General features: G+C 37.2%; 1 protein-coding gene across 15 annotated transcripts in view; it reads left to right on the forward strand.

Annotated features, from left to right (window-relative positions):
* Window positions 1-22,770, forward strand: part of SCUBE1 (signal peptide, CUB domain and EGF like domain containing 1) — a 243,929-nt gene that overhangs the window by 43,266 nt on the left and 177,893 nt on the right. For 11 of the 15 annotated variants that reach the window (XR_014578059.1, XM_083820011.1, XM_083820008.1 and 8 more), the window contains one exon: window positions 19,046-19,174. Coding sequence is in view for 14 of the 15 variants with exons in the window: in XM_083820011.1 (XP_083676137.1) it covers window positions 19,046-19,174 (129 nt within the window). In the remaining variant the exon portion in view is untranslated. Of the gene's footprint in view, window positions 1-62; window positions 2,900-19,045; window positions 19,175-22,770 lie in introns of all 15 variants that reach the window. The other 4 variants (XM_083820003.1, XM_083820015.1, XM_083820016.1 and 1 more) reach the window with 2 other exon arrangements.

The following is a 22,770-nucleotide window of genomic DNA, read 5'->3' on the forward strand; positions in this document are numbered from 1 at the left end:
GAACCTGATATATTAAATGGATTAAATGACCAGTTCTGATTCCTGTAATATTTTTTTAACAGATTAACAATTTTAAGTTGAGAGAGCTAAGCTCAGCGTACTGAGGTTCCCATGCTTTAGTCTGCATGAACTACTGTCAGTCCTCATGTTTCATAAGGCATCATGCTCAAAGAACATCAACGTTCTACTTGAAAAAAAATATGGATACTGATGATACTGATTTGGTGTTGTTCTGGAAAGGGGTCTACTGCAGAATGTGCTTTAAAGAACAGAGGATGGGAACCACTGCAGAAGTAAATATTTGTTGGACATATCATTGGACATATCATCTCTGAAAGTACTCCATGACATAACTGCTGTGCATTCAAGTTCTTGCTGTTGTCAGAAGAAAATTACTGGATTGCTTTTGTTCTGCTTTCATTATCTGGAAGCTGAAGCTACATAGAAAGCTTTTAAGCAAATAGTCTTCCTGTTACAGTGATAATATGCTTGAAGTAAGTGCATATCTATTTTGCTGGATGAAGAGTGTGAGTAGTGCATATTTTTTTTTTTTTTTAATCAGCACGTATGCGGGAGTTTGATATCTGACTTTATACTCTAGTGATGTTCTTGTCTTTTACTGAACATAGTTGTGCCTTTATTCTTTTTGCAGTTTTCCTCCATTTGCTAAACTTTCTTGGAAGATGATTACATAAAAAACACGATTTTGAGATGTGCCTCTAGCTATGAAGCACCAAATTCTGAGTTTATTCAGAAACGTATGTTTTTCTGATTCATTCCAACTTGTCTAAAGATAAAAATTATCAGAGTGCTTCTTTCCACGTCCTCCTTCCTCACACCAGTCTCTCTTAAACCATCCCAGTTGTTGCTTGTGCAGTGGTATGCTACACGCGATCCTTAATAATGGCCTCGGTATATTACGCACCAGAAAGGCATGTGCTCTGAACAGCTGACTGCTCCTACTTCTGACTGCTAAAGGATTTCTTCAAGGGTAATTGGGCACACTGGGCAAAGGCAGTCTTGCTTGGCCTGTGCTTCAGACTGGTCGGAAGTCATGAAACTGCTTCATTAGGGAGGCTAAATGAGAACTATTCAGCTACTGGAGGGCAGAGCCTGTTGTGCCATGCTTGGCTTTGTGCAAGTGGAGCCCTGTGGCCTTTGCTTAGCTTGAATTCCTTGCACAGTGAATTTACATCTGTTAAGACTGAAGTGTGTGGACATACTCGGAGTGCAAGCAATGACTGAGGGAGCAAGGGCTGCCAGAATTACTCTGACCTGTAACTGTTTTGACCTGTAAGAGCACGCCAGAGAATAAGGCAGGAATAGACAACCTCAGCCTATTTTCCTGAAATGAAAACCTGAAGACTAAAATGGTTTGTTTTGGTGTAGTCTGTTTCATTAGGTATAAACTGTTTCATTACGTGAAGATGGAAGCAGCTCATTCTGTATACAAACAGTTTAACGTCTAAGGAGATTATGGCTTCAGAATGGAAGAACTTCTCAGTTACAGTTCTCTCAGGGGCTTAATAAAAACAACCCCCTCAAATTTTTGTTTATAATATGATTAGCCATTCCAGTTGATGAGGAAAAACAACTTTTTTTTTTGTGGTATGGATAAAATCCAAAGTGTTGTCACTTAAGTTTTATGTTAATAGTCACTTCTAAACCTAAATAGAAATTGAGTTCTTTTTGCCTCTAGCACTTTGCATCCTTTCACTGTTTCTGTTTTGAAATATTTTTATAATTCTTCTTCTTGAATGATATGTGAGAACTGTATAAGGAAAATCAGTTGATCGTATCACATATGGTCTCATGAAGCAAAAGCTTTAGCATTTGTTCTGAATAGGGAGCACACAAAAATCTATTCAGGATAGCAACAGGAATTGCATCCATTTTCTAGAATAACTTACTGACATAATGTTCTTTGGAGGGTATGAAACATAAGGCTAAAAGTATTTTAAAAAGGTCAGGAAAAAGCAGTGCTAAGGCAGAAATAACACTTTGTAGTTTTTTCTCTCTTTATGTCAGATAATGTATTTAAGTATCCTGAGGAACTCCAGCTTGTAAATTTGTGTGTTAGTCTGTATCCAAGTAGAACAGATTTACTGGAAGACATTCCTGTACTGCATAAAAATGTAAAGTTTTTAGTCATTATCATTAATATTGATGTTATGATTAGACAATGGCAGTATGTTTTCAGAGTTTTCAAGGCAAGTGTCTTGTGACCTGTAAGGAAGGTGACAAGCAGTTGCTGTAGCCTGCTCTGCAATGGGAATACTACATCAATCCTTATCCTGTATAGGATTACCTGATAAAATGTCTGAGTTAGGATGAGTCTGAACATAAGGGTTGGAGGGATCCTTTCTGAAAGGACCAGCATGTTTCTCTTAGTCACCACTCATTGCAGAAAATCCTAGTGTTTGTAACTGTGAAGCCACCTAAATGATCCTGTTAATACCAACTATATTCTGTAGGTCTCATGCTTAATGGAAAGGATAGTCTAGTGTCTGGGCCATGCAATTTGACTTTTAAGACAGGGTCCATGTACCTGTGGGGAGTCTGGGAGACCCCAGGTAATGTATGAGAGGTTTGCTGTTTGGTCTTGCTGCATGAGGGGGCTGCCACAGCTGGTTGGGGAGATATGTGGGTGCCTGCCATGCATTCACAACTACAGGCCTCAAGCTTGCTCAGATGTTTTTGCTTAAACTTAATGGAATAAATTGATCTCAATGATGATTCTAAGCATGAAGAGTTTCAGTCTTTGAAGAACTTGTGAAAATGGGAAGTGGGAGGTGGGGAGGGAAAGCGTTAAAAGGCACTTACATAAGTACAAATCTTGGTATTCTTCTTTACCTGACAGAAGTACACACAACATATGTGCTCAAAACCCTTATGCCAGGTATGAAAATAATTATTAAAAGGGGGAGATATGCTACTGAGAAGCTTAGTACATATTTTTATTACTGAACTATACAAAATTAAGGGAGAAAAGCCATTGCAGGAGTAAATATTATACTATATGTGTCAGGTTGCAGAATTTGTGGTTTATATTTTGTTACATAGTATACAAACATAAAAAAATTAAGTTCCACTGAAAATCTAGTTTACCAATGGATTCTTAAGCAAACTTTATGATCAACAAGGAAATATAAAACCTAATGGAAATACATGTCTTCTGGTCTGAATTAGTCACTGACATGGTCTTTTCTATTGTAGTATTTGATGCTGGGGGGAGTGCTTTAAATGCTTCAACCCATTTAGCCTTAATTGCTCAGTTTTAATAGACATTTGCTAACTAAAGGAACCAAATTGTAGCTTGAATTAGACTTTACTAATCTTAATTAAAAGCTCTTTTTATAATTGGAAACAGCCTATGCTTAAAACAGTAAGCCATTCTTAAATGACTTATTTTTAAAAGCTGAGGCCCTTTTGATAATTGTTTAGACTGAGTATGGGTAACCATTATTGTCTTTGTATTGCATTTAATTAAAAAATATATCCTCCATGTGGTTTTGTTCCGTCTGTTGGCTGTAAAATTGTATGGATGGTGCGTGTGGGGATTACTTTTTCTGTAGTAATTTGAAAACATGTTGCTGCCTCTATTTATTTATTTTTAAAATTTTCTAGGGTCACAAATCACAAAATTAACATGTGAATTAATATAAATATTAGCTTCCTGCATTTCCTTATCCTCACTAAATGCTTGTCAGTCACAAATTAGATGGTGTACTAGGAATATAATTGCAGTCTCTAATAATACATTGTATAATTCACTTTAACATTTTTGTTCACATAGTTGATTATGGGCTTTACATTGAACTCCTTCATGAGGCCTAAATTGCAGTAAAAAAAAAATCTGTTATATTAATTTTAAAAATTATTGAAAAGTATTCTGTACTTAATTGTACTTTAAATTTAACTGTGACAGGTGATTTTTAAGCTGCGGTATTCTCATTCAATCATTATGAAATTCAGTCTCCCATTTACTTTATTTATTCTCTAATTTAAAATGCAATCCAACCTGTCCAGTACAGGTATAACCAACCCCTCCCCCACTCTCTCCCACCAAAAAAAAAAACAAAACACAGAAAACAAAAGCAAACAAAAAGCCACCACACTTCATTTTAGCAAAAAGCTGTTTTGTTTTGTTTTCAAATTGTGTTTTCTTAGAACGCATTTTTTTTCTTGCTGCATCCTACTCAGGAAGCGCTGCTAGACCATGTGATGATACCTTTTTAAAAAGTTTCATTGCTTTTAATTCCAGTAACTGTGAGTTGTCTGCTTGCATTAAACTAAATGCAAATTCAGCTGTTTACACTAAGCCTGCTAGACATTTATGTGCATTTAAGTATCTTCGAACAAAAGTCACTTTTGCCAGCTATGGAGATGGACAGACCTTCCTGAATGTCAGTTTCCTTTGCTTAGTTGTCAGATCTTCAGAATATCTTTTAAGCTTTCGTCATAATTTTTCCTTACTGTGTAGTTGTGTGTTCTGTGCTGACAGAGTATACAAAGATTGTTAATTTATATCCATTAGAAGAAAAAGTAAAATCAGGACTCTTTACAGTGGGTTCAAATAACTCCAGTTAATTACCCATGCTACATACCTACATGTATTTATGTTTCAATATCTTGAGTGTGTAAGATGGCCAAGCAGAGTTAGACTAAGGATCTGTCTGGGTTGATGTGAAGTCTCTGACAACAGTCAACAGCGGACACTTAGGGTAGACTATAAAAAATTGAACATGGAAGAATGATGTAACCATTATCTGCACCTAGTGATTTGGAGACTTCTAGAGCCAGAAATTTCATCCAAATCATTGTGTTTAATTTCATTTTCAGAATAGAAATGGAAAATGAGTATGTTTCCTTCAACAAGTGTTCTTCAAAACACAGTTAGTAGATAGGTGTTTAGCCATGCTCTGTGTGCTGGAAAAGAATTGCATAGGAACAGGTAGTCATATACACTTGCCTCTTGTGAGCCTCCTGCCTACAGTTATTTACTATAAGTGTCACACCACCTGTCTCTACACGATGATGGCCAAACCCTACAAAACAAGTTATTAATTTTTCAGCCTGGCAAATAATATCTTCAGAATGACTGGCCTTCCTGCTTTTCTGAAAATGAGACTTCATTAAGGAGAGTCTTAAGTCAGTTGTGGAAAACAAATAGGTCCTTTAAAAAGTTTGATCTGGATGTTTAATCTAACTTTAAATGGTTACATTGTTAAACCAGGAGCCATTGATAAACACCTAAAACCCCTTTAATTATGAGCCTTTTACTGGGGGTAAAGTCCTCTATTACTCATGGGTGAGTTAACTATTTAGGCCTGGTGCCCTGTTTTCAATGAATAACTAAGAATGTTATAATGTGTTCTCTCCTGGACTTTTGTTTATGTGTCTTAGAAATGCTATGAAAATACACTAGATATAGCTTTTAAAAAGGATTATCTAGAAAGATGGGAAGGAGAAAAGAGGAGCATGGAGAATTCATCAAGAACATTTCAAAAAGTGACTTCTCTAATCTCTAGTTTTATATAGGATGTGCTGTCCAATTTAAAAAAGAAAAGCAAACAAACAAAACAAACAAAAAAACCAGCTGTTTACTGGGTTGTTAATCAAGTGTTTAGTCAAGAGATTGCTAAATTTTGCTTATCTGTGCATAATAAAAGAGCATTGCTGTAAAAGGCTTTCCATGATAAATAATCTAAATGAGAGTATTTGGGATAAGTTTACAGGACACAACCAATATTTTTATAAACTTACCCACTTTTATACCTCTGCTGCTGGGGAAGAAGGCAGTACAATTAATTTGCTGTGACGTAGTCAGTCAAATGCATGGTACTGTTTGAATACTGTACAGAAGTTGTAGTCATTCTTTGGTTCTTTTACCTAACAACCTCCCAAAAGTAACAAACAAATATAATTATATAAAGCTACAAAAGGAAAATTTACAGGCTACAAATACAAACTGACTTCAATTTTCAGTAAATGTCCATGCTACTATTTCCTTATCTGTAGTTTCATTCTTTTTTAAACTGAATAGCCTTAACAGCACTGGAAGCCCTGGGTACTTTCTAGTACGGATATTTGAACAATGGAGCAAAAATATTTAATTTCTTGGCAGAGCTAGTTATTGCATCTGTTTGCTCTATCTTTCTTTCTTGTCCAAACATCAGATGCAAGCACAGTTTATAACTGAAAATATTTGATGATTCACAGGTCAACAATGGTGTTTTTCACAGTTGAACTTTAAATTTCGTCCTTACCACTTTTCCTGGATTTTCCTCACTGTGAAATATGTGTTTGTACAGCCTGCCCTGACCTTGCCTAACCTTCACCCCTGCGTCCCAGGCAAAGTGGAGTGTGTAGCTTCTTTAGTTCCTTTTCAGAGAGACCCTGCTCTCGCTTATTTCTCTACTGGCCAGTGAGTCTAGGGAATGTTTCGATGAGCCTGTAAAGGGTAATGATGGAAAGAGTTGATGGGTTCCATGCTGGTGGTCACTGTCTGCATATCTGGGTCTCTGCTGAACGATTGTTACACATCCACAGGTTAAAAAAATAAAGGTTGTTTACTGTAGGTTTTCAAATTTTCGCTATTATTATTTGCCTCTGGTTATAAATAGAGCTCTGGCTCATAAGATCTACTTCTGGCTTTTTAGGCATAAAGGACAGCCTACATAAGTGATGAACTCCCTTTGTTAATAACATTTTAGAACTGTCAGACATTACATTAATGTAATATTCTAATATTCTTTTGAAAATAAAATCCTTTTGCATTGACCATCATCATCATCCAGGGTTTCCTGTTGTTACTGGCCAGGGCCATGCTTCCCAAATAAAGAAAAAAAAAAAAAAAAAAAAAGGAAAGTGGTTGGTCTGTACCCAAGCAATGCTACATGGCAGGCACTTTGCATATTGTGACTATAGAATTGTTAGTACAAAGCTCAGGGGGTGCGCTAGTATTCTGAGCTGTGCAGAAAAATTTCCAAATGTTCTGGCATCCTGGAAATAATTCTTGATTGTACAGTCTCAAATCCACTGACTTCTGATTCCAATAGCTCCTACAGCTGTTTCAGACAGTGCTGTGTGCTCATATTTAGGGTATTATTTATATTATCATAAATTTAATAAGATTTAACTTGATGAAAGTTGAGATTATGAGGCGCAGTTCTGTGACAACTTGAACTGGTCATCACAGAAAGAAATAGTGACTTGATTGTATTCAACTCTTGGATAATAACAAAATCTGTAGCCTAGTAACATTATTACCTTCTATAAGTGCATAAAGTTGAAGGGTGCTAGATAAAAATGAGTTTGAGCGTTGTGTATCACAGATTTTTCAAAAAAATCTGTGATAAATCTTTTATTTAATTTCTGTTCAATTTAGTCCTCTAGGATCCTCTTGAAGCAAATACATAACCTCATAGAGAAGACAATTCTTATGGTTGTAGTGGCATCTCAGAAAATTTTACTCAATTTGTTTCCTTGCAGGACTCAGCATCTTTAAGGACTTGCCAAAAAAAAAAAAAAAAACCCTTCTGAAAGCATAAATTATATACAGATTTTGCATCTGTATCTAGGCTAGAGCATTGAAATAGTCTTTAAACAGGCTTGCACTCTGTGTGTACCATAGAAAATAGAAGGAAAATAGGAAATCCCCAGTACTATCTCCTTGTAAGGACAGTGGAATATAAAATGATTTGATTTGGAAGTTAGTCAACATGCAGGTATTAATATACTACTCTTGCTAAATTACTCTAGGGTCTTAAATTACCACAAGGTATGTGGGACTTCTGTTTCATTTAGTTTAATGAATGAGCCATGCTCTTGTTTTCAGCGTGTCCTATGTTACAGCTGTTTTACTATCGTGTGGACCTTCCTAGTCCAGATAAACAGTTCTGCGTTAGAAAAACTTTTTGTGGCAAAAATGATGACTGACACAAAGAAGGATCTGTGCTTTGATCATCTAAATTGTCCTCCAGTCAGCTACTTTTTAACAGGGAAAGAGTTACTGTCTTCACACTTGTGAAGGCCTTAGAGTAGCAGCCTGTACAGAGTGCTCTTTGCAAACTAAAATGCTGGGAGGCCTTCTGTCCATAAAGGATGCTGTTGAGGAAATGTTTGGATTTGTCTGCATTTGGGACAGGTGAGAAAATAATATGCAGAGTTAATCTGTTGGGCTTCATAACTATTAGGTCCAGCATTGTAAGAGGACACGAATGAGACCCCTGTGTATCACATTAGAAGTAGCCATCGGACTTCTACTAATGTTGAAATGAAGGGCAGCCCTGAACAGGTCATTTGAGTGTGTGCAGTGACTCTCTCACAGCAGCTTCATGGTGCGTGCAATAAGAGTTGCTCTGCTTATAGATAGATTAGTTGTATGGTATATACACATGGAAGTTCTCTTGTAAGCCTGGTAAATTTCATGTCTGATACACATCCCATATGAAATAGGGAGTTTGATCAAATAATACAGGATGACAGGAAGCCCTACACTCTAAAAATTCTACATGATGTAAAGTACATTGTATTTCTTGAGTGGTTAACCAGTGCGACAGAACAGATCTCAGCTAGGAGTCTGCACTAGCCCAAGAGCTACTGCTAAAGCATCTACGGAAAAAATCATTTGAAAAGGAAACCCTGCTGTCAGAAGACTTGACTTTGCTATACAGTGATTGGTATCTCTGCTGGAACATATAAAAAGCTCCTAAAGACTGTTGAAAACCGCTACAGTATAGCTCCTCAAACCTCTTTTGGCCTTAGCTGTCTCAATATGAAGCTGAAGTAGTGTTAATCTGCCAGCGAAGCATGAAGCTTGAGCTGTATGGTATTGAGAAGTCTTCCATTTTACACTATAATGTGATCTACTGCATACTATGAAATAAGCAAGGAGGAATAGCTACCTTCTGTTCTCCGACATGAAGGTTCTTGGGTAATAAGAGAATTTGTTTCAAAATTGAGGCTTGGGATTGTTTCCTTTTGACAATGGACAGGAGTTTAAGAATGAAATGCAAAGGAAGGTTGGAGGTAAACAATTGGCAAATGAGGAAGATGTGCAGAAGGGTTGGAAAAACGTGAGTGAGTGGTGTCAGTGTGAATCAGGGAGTTTAACACTTTTAAACGTCTTCCTCAAAGTTTTTAGTTGCATATTTCAATTTGAAGATCTAGGAATAAGCTCCTGCTGTGATTTACTGAAACCGTAATTGTTAGGATGTATGCACACCAGTTGTGGCAGTAAGGCACACAAAAATATTCTCCCATTAGATCTCTAAGAACTTGCAGGATTAGATGTGGAAGCAAACGTTTCCCATTATATTAAAAGAGGGAACTGTGGTGGAAATGGCTGTGATTTAGAAGTGGTGGGGAAAATGCTGTCAAATGTCATGTTTCACATTCATAACAGCTTGTGAACAGGAAATCTCTCTGCTTGAGCTTGTCGGGCATGGCAGTCACTGAATAAAGACAGACTCTAAAATGTTATGTGCTCTGCAGGTATCCATCTTTATTTGAGTATCTCACTTGCAGTTCAAAGAACTTGTAGCCAATCTGTTTAAATATCAGTTAGGAAAAACGTGAAACCACAATAAACTATAATCAAGAGTTCAAGATGCCTGGTGCAGGATAACTTTTTTTTTTTTTTAAATCTGGTAAAATGCTATATTAAGTATGAATGGAGCTTGAATGGTCCCAAATCAGTTCCCATTGTGCTGATTAGAATGGCAAATGTCAAGTAGAGATAATACTCAGGTATAAATTTACATAATGTACAAATGTATATAATAAGTTTTCTATTCATGTTCTGTTTAATAGAAAACTTTTTTCCATAAATGACTGTAGCTGTCCAAAGGCTTTAGACCCACAAAAGTAATTCATGGCAAAAAGTGCTATATAAACTACTAATGCAATAGGAAGACTTATCAATTAAACAGTCAAAAACTCTGCACGGTCCTAAATGAAGAATATTCCATGTTATTTATTCAATCTCCTCTTCGTTCCTGCTTCTGGATTGTTATATGTACCACCATAAAAGGTATTTATCTGGCCAGCAAATGACACCAAGTGCATGCAAAATCTCAGCATTAAGTTTGGTGTTGTGGGTTTTTTGTTTATTTGTTTTTGTTTTGTTTTTTAAGTAATTTTTAATCCTCTGTACTTCAGTGATAACTTTCCTTTGGTAAAGTATGTGTACACTGAAGCAGTAATACCTGCACCAAAGTGCAGATATGAATCAAAGGGGAGATTCTTTTCTCTGCTCTCATTTAGAAGAGTATATCAAATCTGATGCCCAGAGGCAAAGTTTCAGTATTAAAATGCCCAGCTATTAAAAACTTTCTTTTGACTCTGAACTAGGAGTGAGTCAATTTGGGAAAGGAGGGAAGTGCATAAGAAAGAGAAGAGATGGGAAAACTGAGAAAGGTGAATTTAAGAAAAATATAAGGAAGGGGAGTCTCCAGAGACTGTATTTCTTATTAATGAATAAAGAATGTGATGTTCATTCACTGTCAAAAATAAATGTAAAATATAACCATGCAGCTACTGCAGAAAGTTTGGATTTTCAGTCTGCTGCCTTGTTCCATTTAACAGTGTGAGCTGAGTCAGTGGAACTCTGTTTACAGCACTGGGTACACGACCGTGTCTAGCTACCAGAATCTTTGGATGTGACTCTTTAATTTTCCTGTTGTATGCTGGATGATATTTGAAGAACATTAACTAAAACTTACAAAACAGTAACTGCTAAACACACCTATATTTCTACAGCTGATAAATTCAGAAGTTCATATACTCCATTGCCTCCTTAGAAAAGGCTTGTGTATCTGTGAGCCTTTTTTTTTTTTTTTTCCCAGAGCAGTTAGTCCATCTCCTCCTCAAGAAGGGAATGTGACTCTCATAAGGTCATCCTCACTCTTTATGACTTTTAACAACTTTTAACAATAAGGAGATAATTATTGTTAGAGAAGAACATAATAATAAACAAACAGAAAATAAAAAAGTCCCACCCTACTGACAGTGATTAATGGCTTGATATCTTATCTATTCTTCAAGTGCATACTAAATGTTTTAGGCATTATAGTTATAAATTTGAGGCTGTTTGCACTTCAAAAATCTATGTACTTTTTAACCAGCTGGCCATACCCCTGCATAATTTGGCTTGGATTCATATTTTTCCCCCTCTTTTGGACAAGGACTTTAACAAGATGCAAAGTATGATGAATTTTATGCTCAGCATTCCCATAATAAGAGGAAGCAAATAAAACTGCAACAGAGTACTTGATGTTTTCTGGGAAACTGTATGAGATGTCTTCCAGAAAAACACCCCAACAATGCCACAGATTGCAAACCATCTCCATTAAGTTGGCATGGCATTTTCATTTTACTACTGTTTTAATAGTGGAAAATAGAGCTTTGTGACATTTTTGAAGAAAGTTGTAAAATTTAGAGGTTTTTTTTGTTTGTTTGTTTTTTCAGGGATGTGCTAACATGGAAAACACTGGAAGGACAGTGCCCTTAGTAGAAGGGCTGTTGAGGGATTTAAACTACAAGAAACCCTCATACTAAACAACCTATTGTACCTATTCTACTCTTTTCTTTCTCCACTGAGAAACCTTAGACTGTATTTTCTGGTTTTACCCCATTCCCATACTGCTCACCCTTCACCTTGGCTCTCGGAGTAGTCCTAATGGCTATCAAATTTTACAGTTTTCTTGGGCACAAGCGCCTTGAAAATATCATGACAACTTGAAAGCCATAAAAACTGCAGTGTGTTCTTCTTTGATTCATTAGATCATAATGTTTCCAAGGTCACAACATCTAAAGAATAAAGATGTTAGCATTTTTGAGTATTTAAAATATATGTATATATCAGAAGGAGCCAGATTTGTTTCCAGATGTGACAAATGATAAATTTGAATTTGTTTTCTCTTACAGAAAAAGTGACCTAGGAAGTTTTTCGTGGTGAGGGGTTTTTGGAAATGGACTTCATTGTGAAATGGAGGTCAAGGGTTTGTTTGGAGTAGAAAGAAAATAAATGAATCAGTTTCTTGTTATGTCAGTATTTTCTTCATAAAATTTGGACTTGGAATATGGTGCAAAATTCATCCATCACAAAAGTCACAGAGGGAAGCAGAGTATCAGCAGGTCATATTGAGAGGAATTGGTAACGTTTTACCAGTTGATTCTTCAATCATCTAGCTGGGTCAACTCTTGGAAATGTTAAAAGCAGAACACTGAAAGGCTTCAAGTATTTTTGAACATGTGGAAATTTGCTGATGCTGAACTCCTTGGAAATCTTATCATTTTAGTTGTCTTGTTCTGGTTGAATGCTTTCCAAAGAGAGCTGAACTTCTAGCAAATTTGGGCTGCGCTTAACCAAAACAGTCTTTAACTTGTGTGAGCCTTTTTTCTGGCAGGAAAGTGCAACTCAGTATGGGAAATACAAATACCTTAAGAAGTTCAGGTTATCCAGGGTGTGTGTTACTCCTGAAAGTATATTAAATGTAGAATCTGCCAAAGAAACAGAGTATATATAAATATTCCCATGTGGGAATAATGTGGCTTTATTCTTTTTAATGACTAGATTTGGGGACTGCAAAAGCCATGAAAATATATCAGATGTTGATCTGATTATGATCCAGGGCTTTGTTCGTATTCTTGTCAGTTGGCATGTTACTACATTTCTGCCTGATTCCTTAAAAGTAATGTAACAGTGTTGATGCTACACTGCTTCTTATTCTGAATTTGTAAGTGGGAACAAGAAATTTAATTGCTGATCCTGTCTCTGGCATCTCTTTACCATACATCCCAGAAAAAATGTTATCCTGGCTCCACAAAACCCATGCCGAAAATGCCTCTTGACTTTTGTAGGGTTGGGATTTCACCCCAGGGCATTTCACCTTTAGATATTACAAAGTCACTTCTTTCCCAATCGTATGAAAAAAGCTCTGTTCACACTGTAGCTTTATTCTTAATTGTATAAGAACTGGAAGCTAGTATGGGACTTTTTTTTTCTTTTTTTTTTTTTCATGAAGATGCTGCATTAGTTCTGGGAGGAACAGTGACCAAACTCAGTAATGAATCAGTAAAAATTCTTTAAGGCCTTTTAAGAGAGAAGCCATAAAAGTGCAAAATGTTACCACATGGAAATAAGTGTTCCAGCATTTTGCAATGTCCTTTGCTGCATACCAGTTCTGGAGAAACAGGCCAATATGCGCAAAACTACTGATAATACACAATTCTGCAAGTGGTATGCTCTGGCTTCTGTAGGTGAAACAAGGGCTAGCAGCAACCCCTCATGGAGCATGAAGGTAAAAACACGGTTCCTTTGGCAAGTCTTTAAAGACAATGTTATTTAACGTCTCCATAATGCCCCTTGGCAGTGTTTTGTTTAAAGCAGCTAGATTAACAGATAAAGATGAAAACAGAAATATCTTTTTCTTTAGATACTGAATAAATATGTAGATTTGTCCATTGCACACTTACAAAAGAATTTAATATTTATTTTTCTAGTTGTTTTATAGATCCAACTGCTTTAGGAAATACCCCACATCTGTGTAATATACCTGTATGCTTAGTTTTGTTCATGACTCTTTAGTTTAGAAGAAATTGATGAGGGCAGACAGCTTCCTTTGGCTATTTATTTTAAAATGTCCAAGCACATAAATTATTTCTTTCAAAGTCAATTATAATTTGTGTTTACTAAATTAACTCCAGATTTTCCCTTACGTTAGTAGTCTAGAAGTACTTTCAAATGAACCCATATTTTACCCAATCCTACTCCTATTTTGAAGTTCTGCTGTCCTTGATAGATGCCAAGACAAAGGTTGTTACAATGCACACTTCCCAATTTTCTGTAGAAATCTGTGAAATTCAACACTAAAAGCTGAATTTGGCTCATTGACTTTCAGGGCTCAGCTGTTCTTGCTCTTGCATGTTAATAGCCATAAGGCATCTTTGACAGTTCAGCTGTGACACTGATCCAAAATGTGTCAACTCCACACACAGGTTTCCTTTGATTTCAGTGGCTTTGCCCACAATGATCTGTAGCTGTGCTGACAAATACATTTTCTTGTATGTGCTGTAAGGATTTTTGGACATTTGAGGATGTGATGAGTGGCAACTGGTTTCATGAAGACTCGGAATGGATTTTGCTGGAGGTGGATTTTATACTTTCCTAAGATAATGTCTCTGCAGCCTTCTGCTTGGAAAGGATGGTTAGTGCACAGCAAATTTCATGATAGCACGCTGAAACTGTTTAGACAAAATGGGAACAAGCATTTCTTCAGTCTGTTTTATAGTTTGTTTTGTATTTTGGACATTAGTTATTACATAGTGATGTCTTATACTGTGCTGAAACCAGAAAGCTGGAAGCAGAAGAGATCAGTTCTTGTTTTATTTTGAACATTTCTTAGCCAAGTTGTATATGCTCCTGGCAGATCTGCTTCTCTGGAGGCTTATAAATCACAGTGACTTCATGAGACTTCTGAGGGTGCTATCCCTTTGCTGCAGAATACACAAATAAAACAAATTTCTGGGCTGCTGAGAGTCTCAGCAGTAATAATGAAAGAAGAGTCAGTCTGTATAAGATGGATACAGGTTCTGCCAGACTAAAAAGAATTAAGTCACGTAAAGAAGACAACTTCAGATTCTCTTCCTATGACTCAAATTCAGTGATTGCAAATTACAGCACTTCCTTATGTTATCAAATGCTAAGATTTTCTCAGATAACTGTCTAGAATTTTAAAAAGTTATTGGATGCTTATATAATAATTAGGCTTGTACTTTATGTACCCTTTAAGCAGCAAGTTGATGGAGGAGGACAATAGCATTGTATGACATTGCTGCATTCCTTAGGGCTGCTGAAAGAGAGTTCCAGGTTGTAACAAAAAGATTCACCTCTGCTTTCCAGAAGGACTTACACTGTAGTATACAAGCTTCTTTCATCTTGTGAGACAGATGAACCTATACAGTTAGTTGTACCCCCAGGTAAGCAAGTTTCTTTTTATCCTTTTTTTTTTTTTTTCTCCCAATAATGTTATCTTTTAAAACTTTTGAAACAAGTAGTGGATTTTCAAGATTTCCTAAACCAGTTCCAGAAAGGGACGATCAGAACTTAGCTCACTGGCAACTGAAAATGTGGTTGTACACATCCAGCTCTGGCCTTGGGAGTTGCTGTCTTATTTAAATGCAGTAAGCATAAATAGGTTCTTAGCAGACTGTATCATTATTATAAATGGCTCTATGCTGCCTTAACCGTTTTGTTGTATTTAGTTTTTTTTCCAGAGCTTCAATAATTGCTGCCAGCGTAATACCATATAAAATGAATTCGTTCTGGAGGGAAAACTACAATACTTTTTTAAGGGAACCTATTCTGGCATTTTCTTCACCAGCTACCCCATGAGTTGCCTGTCTGCACAGCTGGAATTACTTGGAGTAAAAACTTTTTTTTGCCTATATTTTGCCAATGTAGATACAAAAATCAATATTTGGCCAATACAGATACAACCGTAGGCTTCCCACTGAGAGCTGGATTGCAGTAAACCTTGCTAATTCAACATTGCATGTACCTGCTTGTTTTGGTTTTGTGTTATGGCAATTCCTTCACAGTGAATGACAATATTAAACCAAACACTAAAAAAAATTGTAAGGATAGTTGAAGGTACTAAATTAGTAGAAAAGTTAACTTTCTGAGTTAGAGCTGTTTGGAGCCAACAATCTGATTAACAACCAGTTCTATCAACTACAGGGAAAAAAAAATAATAGGATATGACCTAAACAGAAGGAAGCAAACATAGCTGGCCCGTGGGAATTTTGAGTTTTACAACAGATTAAGAGCAAGCCTGTAGTGTTTGTATTTTTGAATGCATTTCTATTCTTTTATTGCTGTATTAGGCTAACTGAGGAAGCCATATCCTGCCATGTCACATGTAATATTCTGCCTGTAAATTACAGTTGTCCAACACTTTCATTAATGCATTCTTTAAAGAATGTCCCTTTTCAAGGATATGAGAAGATAGAGTAGTGTTTGCATTGTTTGCAGGCACTATGTCTGCATTTCTCTTGGTGCAGTTGGAACTTGAAAGAAGTTTAACCTTTCAACTTTGAGGGTTTTTGGCTTTGGTTTGGTTTTGTGATAATATGTATATATATTTTTTGAAGTGTTGAAATCACCAGTCTTATCCTCTTGGTTTTTTACTAGAAGTACTGGAGATAGCAATTCCACTCAGCCAATAGATGATGTCTCTGAAATAAAATTGTGTTTTCAGAGGGGGAAGAAACAGCAGGGAAAAAAAAAGAAGTCGCACATCATGTCTCTTAAAAATAGGCAGAGTGTTTGGCTTCACTCCTAGTTTTGTACAGTTGTTGGGGTACAAAAAGTAATCCTCTAATCCTTTGGCAAAAATTAACATAACAGGAACTTCATGAGAGAAAAAGATGAAAAAAATGTTTTCCTTTCATTGTTTTTCTGGTTTATGTATCTGCTAGATTACCCTTTCTGGAACTTAAGTATTCGTGTTACATCAGCACCTTGTGCCTCTAATCACAGTACAGCTTTGTAGAAATCAGTATTATATAAAGGGTAAGCATTCAAAAGGCTTTGTTTCTTTGATTTTTGTCCCTTTGTAAGGCTCTTCTGTTGCTTGCTTAAACAGATAGTCTTACTTCATTGTTTGAAAAAAGGAAGTGGATTGATCAGTGCATTGCAGTCTGATGCTGAGTAACGTAACAACTGATCACACTGTCTTCTGAATTTCCTCTTCAGACAAAACTGGGTGCTGGATGAAAGTTAAGAACAAATCTTAAAATGAAGTTATCTTTTTTCCCGGGAGCGTACTAAAGTACACACCTGACACCAAAGTCCTGTTATGTGCTTTTCAGTTATTGACTTGGCCCATTTAAAGCATGACATTACTGTAGGTCTCTGATTTTATCCTTGTAGCCCTCGAATGATAGGAAGCTTTTAACAATATTCATGAGTGGTTAAGTAACCGTGCAAATATTTATTAAGTGGAGAGCTCATTAGAATTCTCTAGAAATGTGTACCCAGATTTACTGGGCTATAAAGACAGGAGAGCATCTGTGGGACTTTGCATTACTGTAGTGCAGCTGTGTTCGGAATGGCCCCAATAAGCAGTTACTGATTTACTGGTTAGTGTTGTCAGGAAAAATCACAAATGATGCTTTTTGTTGTCATACTGGGCTCTGGGAGGCAGAGCACACCCACAGACTGCGCTGACTAGGCATTGATAAAGCTAATGGATGAAAGTACTTAGTGAAATATGGGAATTTTTCAAAACAGATGAGTGGTTCAAAGACTAGGAAGTTTACTTTTCATCAGTAGGTATTATTTTTATTAAGATCCTTTCTCCACCTTCTTTTTTCCAGCATTTTTGTTGTGCTGAACTCTGAGTTACAAAAAAAGCTAACTGTTTTTGCAAATAGAGTTAAATTAGTCATTCCCATTTTGAACTGCTGAGGAGATTGCAGAAGGAGGGCTTCAAAGCTGTTGGATGGAAGTGGACAGGGACATAGGCTATTCTGAGGTTTGGGGAGGTTTCTGGGGCAGGCAGACCTGAGGGGGAGGACCTACAAAGAAGGTTGGAGGGGGCCTGCTCTGCCAAATCAAACATCTCAAAGGATTGTGCTAGGAGGTACACAACCTTAGATTTAGACCAAGGGCAGAAATGCTTGAAGTGCCAGTGAACGACTGAGTCTCTGCTCTCTTTTCAGAAGAATCTGTTTTTCCCAGACTACCATGCTGTTTTGGGATTGTTTCTGAGTATGATACCAGGTAGCTAAGCTTTTCTGGTGATAGTTTTGAAAGTTTAAAAAAAAAAAAAGAGAGAGAGTCTGTGTGATCCTAATATCAAAGTATGCCATCCACCACCTCTGCAATGGAAGGCACATTTGAAATGTACAGGCAGGATAGCTTTAATGTACCAACAGATTATTTTCTGAAGATGTCTTTATCAGTATATCATGCACTATGTAACTTAGGGACAGTAGGTGGGGACTTTGGTTTAGCACACCACAGATTTAGAGCTGACAGTTATCAAGTTATGAGACTGTAATTATTTGTGTATTTTTAGTTGGTTGATGTGCGCCACTGATTCACAGCAGCAATTATAATGCTGACATCCCATCTGTAAGTCAAGATACAATCTGTAAAAAGAAGAAAGTTTGCACTTTCTAGAATGAGTGAAGAAGTGATTTTTTTTTTTTTTTTTAATATGAGTCAGGGAAGATCATAATAGAATTGGTTGCAGTTGAAATAGAATTAATATCTCTTGTCATTCATGGTGGTTTTCCAGTTGCATGCCAGTGTACAAAACATAATTAACAGTAATTCTAACATAATTTCTAAGAATAACATACTTTCTAAGAATAAAACTTTAAATTTTGTTGTCACTGTCATATGTGAAATAATAGAGAAAATTATAACAGGGCTTCTCTTTTTGGGGAAAGGGAAAGAGACGGACAAAACTGTACTGTGTTATCAAGAGCAACTTCACAGAGCTCAGCAGACTGTGACAGCTATTTCAGAAATGGTATCTTTCAAGATTTATTGCACAGAAAAACAGCTTTATGTGTTGTCAGGAATATATCAAGTCATCCTTGTGCTGAGAAGACTTTCTGGTTAAAGAAGGCATACTTTTATCTATTACACTGTATTAATAGTATGGTTTAACTCATTGTCTGCTTGATTATTTTAAACAGAAAATGAAAAGTACATTTTAAATATAAAAATATACCAAAATCACTTGAAAATTTTCTGAAAACGTATCATTGTTTCCTGTGGTCATACTACAGTTAATTTGGGAAGGAGTGTTCTAGGCATAAGCTTGCTGAATTTCAGTCTCATATGATCCTCATATAATCTGCCCATAATTCCCTGAGCCATCTATTGGATGGAATATGCAATATAAGTGTATAGAATGATTAGGAGCATGCATATATTCAAAGATCATGCTTGGCTGGAGAATTTTCTTGTATTCATAGGGTTCTCTATTTCCAAAAACTTCTTTATCCTCCTTTTGTGTTTTAGATATTGATGAGTGTGAAAATGACTTCTACAATGGAGGCTGCGTCCATGAGTGCATCAACATTCCAGGCAACTACAGATGTACCTGCTACGATGGGTTCATGTTAGCCCATGATGGCCACAACTGTCTTGGTAAGTAGTGAATGCTGGCAAGGAAGTTTCATTTCATGACTGTGGTAAGAAAGCCTGATGTACTGGCAGCATTTTGTCAGCTCGTACATGTTTTCGATGATGACCTGATCCAGATCCCACTGAATAAGTTGAAGTGTTTCTATTGACTCCAGTGTGGTCTAGACCAGACCATTAAAGTTGGCACTCATCATCCTAACATACTCTAATCAGTTTGTCCATCTCTAACACTGGAGGTCAGGGTTGTTTTTTTTTTTTCATTTAAGCAAGGCTTGTTCTGGATGTTTGGACTTCTTTTTTAAGAAAAGTAATCTGCCCTACAACACATACATATTTTGCCTATATCTTCCAAGTTCTGTAATTCCAGTCATAAGTTTAAAGTTTTCCCTTCCCCTTTTCCCCCTTTTTAGGGTAAAAGGTTTCCAGAACATGCTGTATGAACAGATGCTGAATGTTAAAAGTGCAGCTGTGATGAAGGAATACTTGGACAATAGAACAGGGCAGAAGAATAGTTATCAGTAATAGATGTTTACAAAGGAAATGGGCACAGTCCACTAACTCTACAAAAACAGGTTCAGAGCAGGATCTTAGTTGTATCGGCAGTCTTAGGATTTGGGGATCTGTGATTTTGATTTATGTCCATTGCTCTGTTTTAAATAGGTGAGCTTTATCCTATATACTGAAAACAAAGTTTGTGTTTTATGTTTTAATTTCATCACACCAATTACCTGGAAACAAACTTTGACTGCTACATCCAGTTTCCCATACCTGCTGACAGTCATTCTAGTTATGTCACAGTGCATAGGACTTTCTCAATATTGTCTTTCTCAATACTCCCAATATAAATGCAACAACCGTTGTTAGATGCAGTACCAAATTCATTTCAAATTGATGTCCATTATACAGTGAAGAAAAGGGATATTTCATCTGTGTCACGCAACATCTTTACTATGGTAAAGCTGGGGTTCTTTGCAAGAAAAATCAAAAAATCAGGTACTGAACGAGAAATCATAATGTATAGTAACACCAGCCTGCACTCACTGAAGCTATAGAACAACTAGAATTTCTGAGCAGGGTTTTGGTTAGCTTTTCAGTAGATGTATTTCCTACTTGGTTCATTTTCAAACTGAGTATATTTGTTCAGATGGATTATACATCCTGACCATTGACAGGTTTTTGACTCAAACTTCCAAATTTCGTTTATCATAGAACAGACTAAAATATATTTATTTGCCTCAACCTGAGGTGGTCAAATGATTAACTGTGCAAGTGGTATTTCTTAAACAAAGAGCAGTCAGCTATTCATTTGAAAATGAAAGAAAAACTGTTTATGCTATTGTTCACGAATATCTCTTAATTGAACAGAACCCAATCAAATATTTCAGCTACCTGGGATTCTAATAAATGTGCAAGTATGTTGTTTCGAACAGCTTGCTATTACTAACTTTGTTTCCAAGTGATTCCTACAGAAATAGGGCAATGTATATTTGCAATTATGAACAGGAAAAGGGAGGTACCTGAGAAAAGATGAACCCTTCAGGAGATCTGTGGGATTATCTTGGACCCATGCTGTCTGTGTTGTTGCTCTCTGATCGTGAAATATACAGGTTTACAGAGATAGGTTTCTAATTTTCTTTTCATAGATTTCTATTCAGACAGTTTTGGCAGAAAAGGCCTAAAATAATATAAGCCACTGTGTTTAACAGGTGGCTCTGGTTCCAAGTATTGTTCCAAAGCTTGCCAAGAGATCTTACAGGTTTGTCAGAATCAGTGTCTGCCCGTATTCATGTTTCTCTGAGCTGCCATTTTGTATTACTTCCAAAATGTTAGGAACCATGTTGCCTCCAGAAGAGATGCAGTGAACAGACAGTGAGTGGGAATGATAGCAAAGGGCTCGCTGTCTCCCACTGTGTAACTTTAGGACACTAAAAGAGGTCACAATTGCCTTTTAATTTTGGGACCAGACTGGGGAAGTTTGTTCCTCAAATGCAAATTGAATATTCGCAACTAATGAATGGTCTTTGATATGGACTCGTGCAAAGCATTTGACATTGTCCCACATGACATCCTTGTCTCCAAATTGGAGAGACATGGATGGACCACTTGGTGGAAAAGGAATTGGCTGAATGGTTGTCCTGAAAGAGTTGCAGTCAACATCTCAATGTCCAAGTGGAGACCAGTGGCAAGTGGTGTTCCTCAGGGGTCTGGATAGAGACCAGTACTATTTAACGTGTCGGCAATATGGATGGTGTGATTGAGTGCATCCTTTGCAAGTTTGTGGATGACACCAAACTGAGAGGTGTGGTTGATACACTGGAGGGAAGGGATGACACCCAGAGGGACTGTGACAGGATTGGGAGGTGGCCTGTGCGAACAAGATGTGGTTCAACAAGGCCAAGTGCAGGGCACCTGCACCTAAGTCAAGGCAATCCCAAACATGAATACAGTCTGGGCAATGAGTGGATAGAGAGCAGCCCTACAGAGAAGGACTTGGGGATATTGGTGGATAAAAAGCTTGTCATGAGCCAGTAATGCGTGCTTGCAGCCTGGAAAGCCAACCATATCCTGGGGTGCATGAAAAGCAGCGTGGCCAGCAGGGTGAGGGAAGTGATTCTTCCCCTCTGCACTGCTCTCATGAGACCCCACCTGGAGCACTGCATTCAGCTTTGGGGCCCCCAGCACAAGAAAGACATGGACGTGTTGGAGTGAGTTCAGAGGAGGGCCACGAGGATAATCAGAGAGCTGGAGCACCTCTCCTGTGAAGAAAGGCTGAGGGAGCTGGGGTTGTTCAGCCTGGAGAAGAGAAGGCTATGGGGAAACCTTACAGCAGCTTTCCAGTACCTAAAGGGTACCTAGAGGAAACCTGGGGAGGGACTCTTTGTCAAGGGGTATAGTGATAGGACAAGAAGTAATAGCCTTAAATTGAAAGAGGGTATATTTAAATTAGATATTGGGAAGAAATTCTTTACTCTGAGGGTGGTGATGCACTGGCACAGGCTGCCCAGAGAAGCTGTGGATGCCCCATCCCTGAAGTATTCAAGGCCAGGCTGGATGGGGCTTTGAGAAAGCTGATCTGGGGGGAGATGTCCCTGTGCATGGCAGGGGTGTTGGAACCAGGTGGTCTTTAAGGTCCTTTCTACCCCAAACCATGCCCCCAAAACATTACACCCCTAAATGGCATGTAATGTTTGATCAGCATGCTGAAATTGAGTCTGTAAACAGATTAAGTAGATTAAGTGGGTACTTAACATTGGGTATTCTTGCATAGAATTGTCATTTCCATTTATACAAGAATTATATGTATTTCATAACATATGAATTTATATAAGAGCCTGTAAGATTCGCTTTAGGTTGATTTTGAAAACCCTGATTGAACCAACTTCTCATACAGCAACACAGATGTGTATACGCTTATATGGAAGTAGATTTTCTGGGACTGAACCAAGATCAGACTATACTGTACCTACTTCTCACCCATATTTTGATCTTGCAGACATTACTGTTGGGGTCTGCTCTGTCAGCACACAGGGAGCCAGACAACAAGAACTCTTAGGGGGCAATTTGGTTGCCTAAAAATAGGTATCTTGTGCCATTTAAAA

The sequence above is a fragment of the Anser anser genome, assembly GCF_964211835.1.
Source record: "Anser anser genome assembly, chromosome: 1".
Classification (NCBI taxonomy): Eukaryota; Metazoa; Chordata; class Aves; order Anseriformes; family Anatidae; genus Anser; species Anser anser.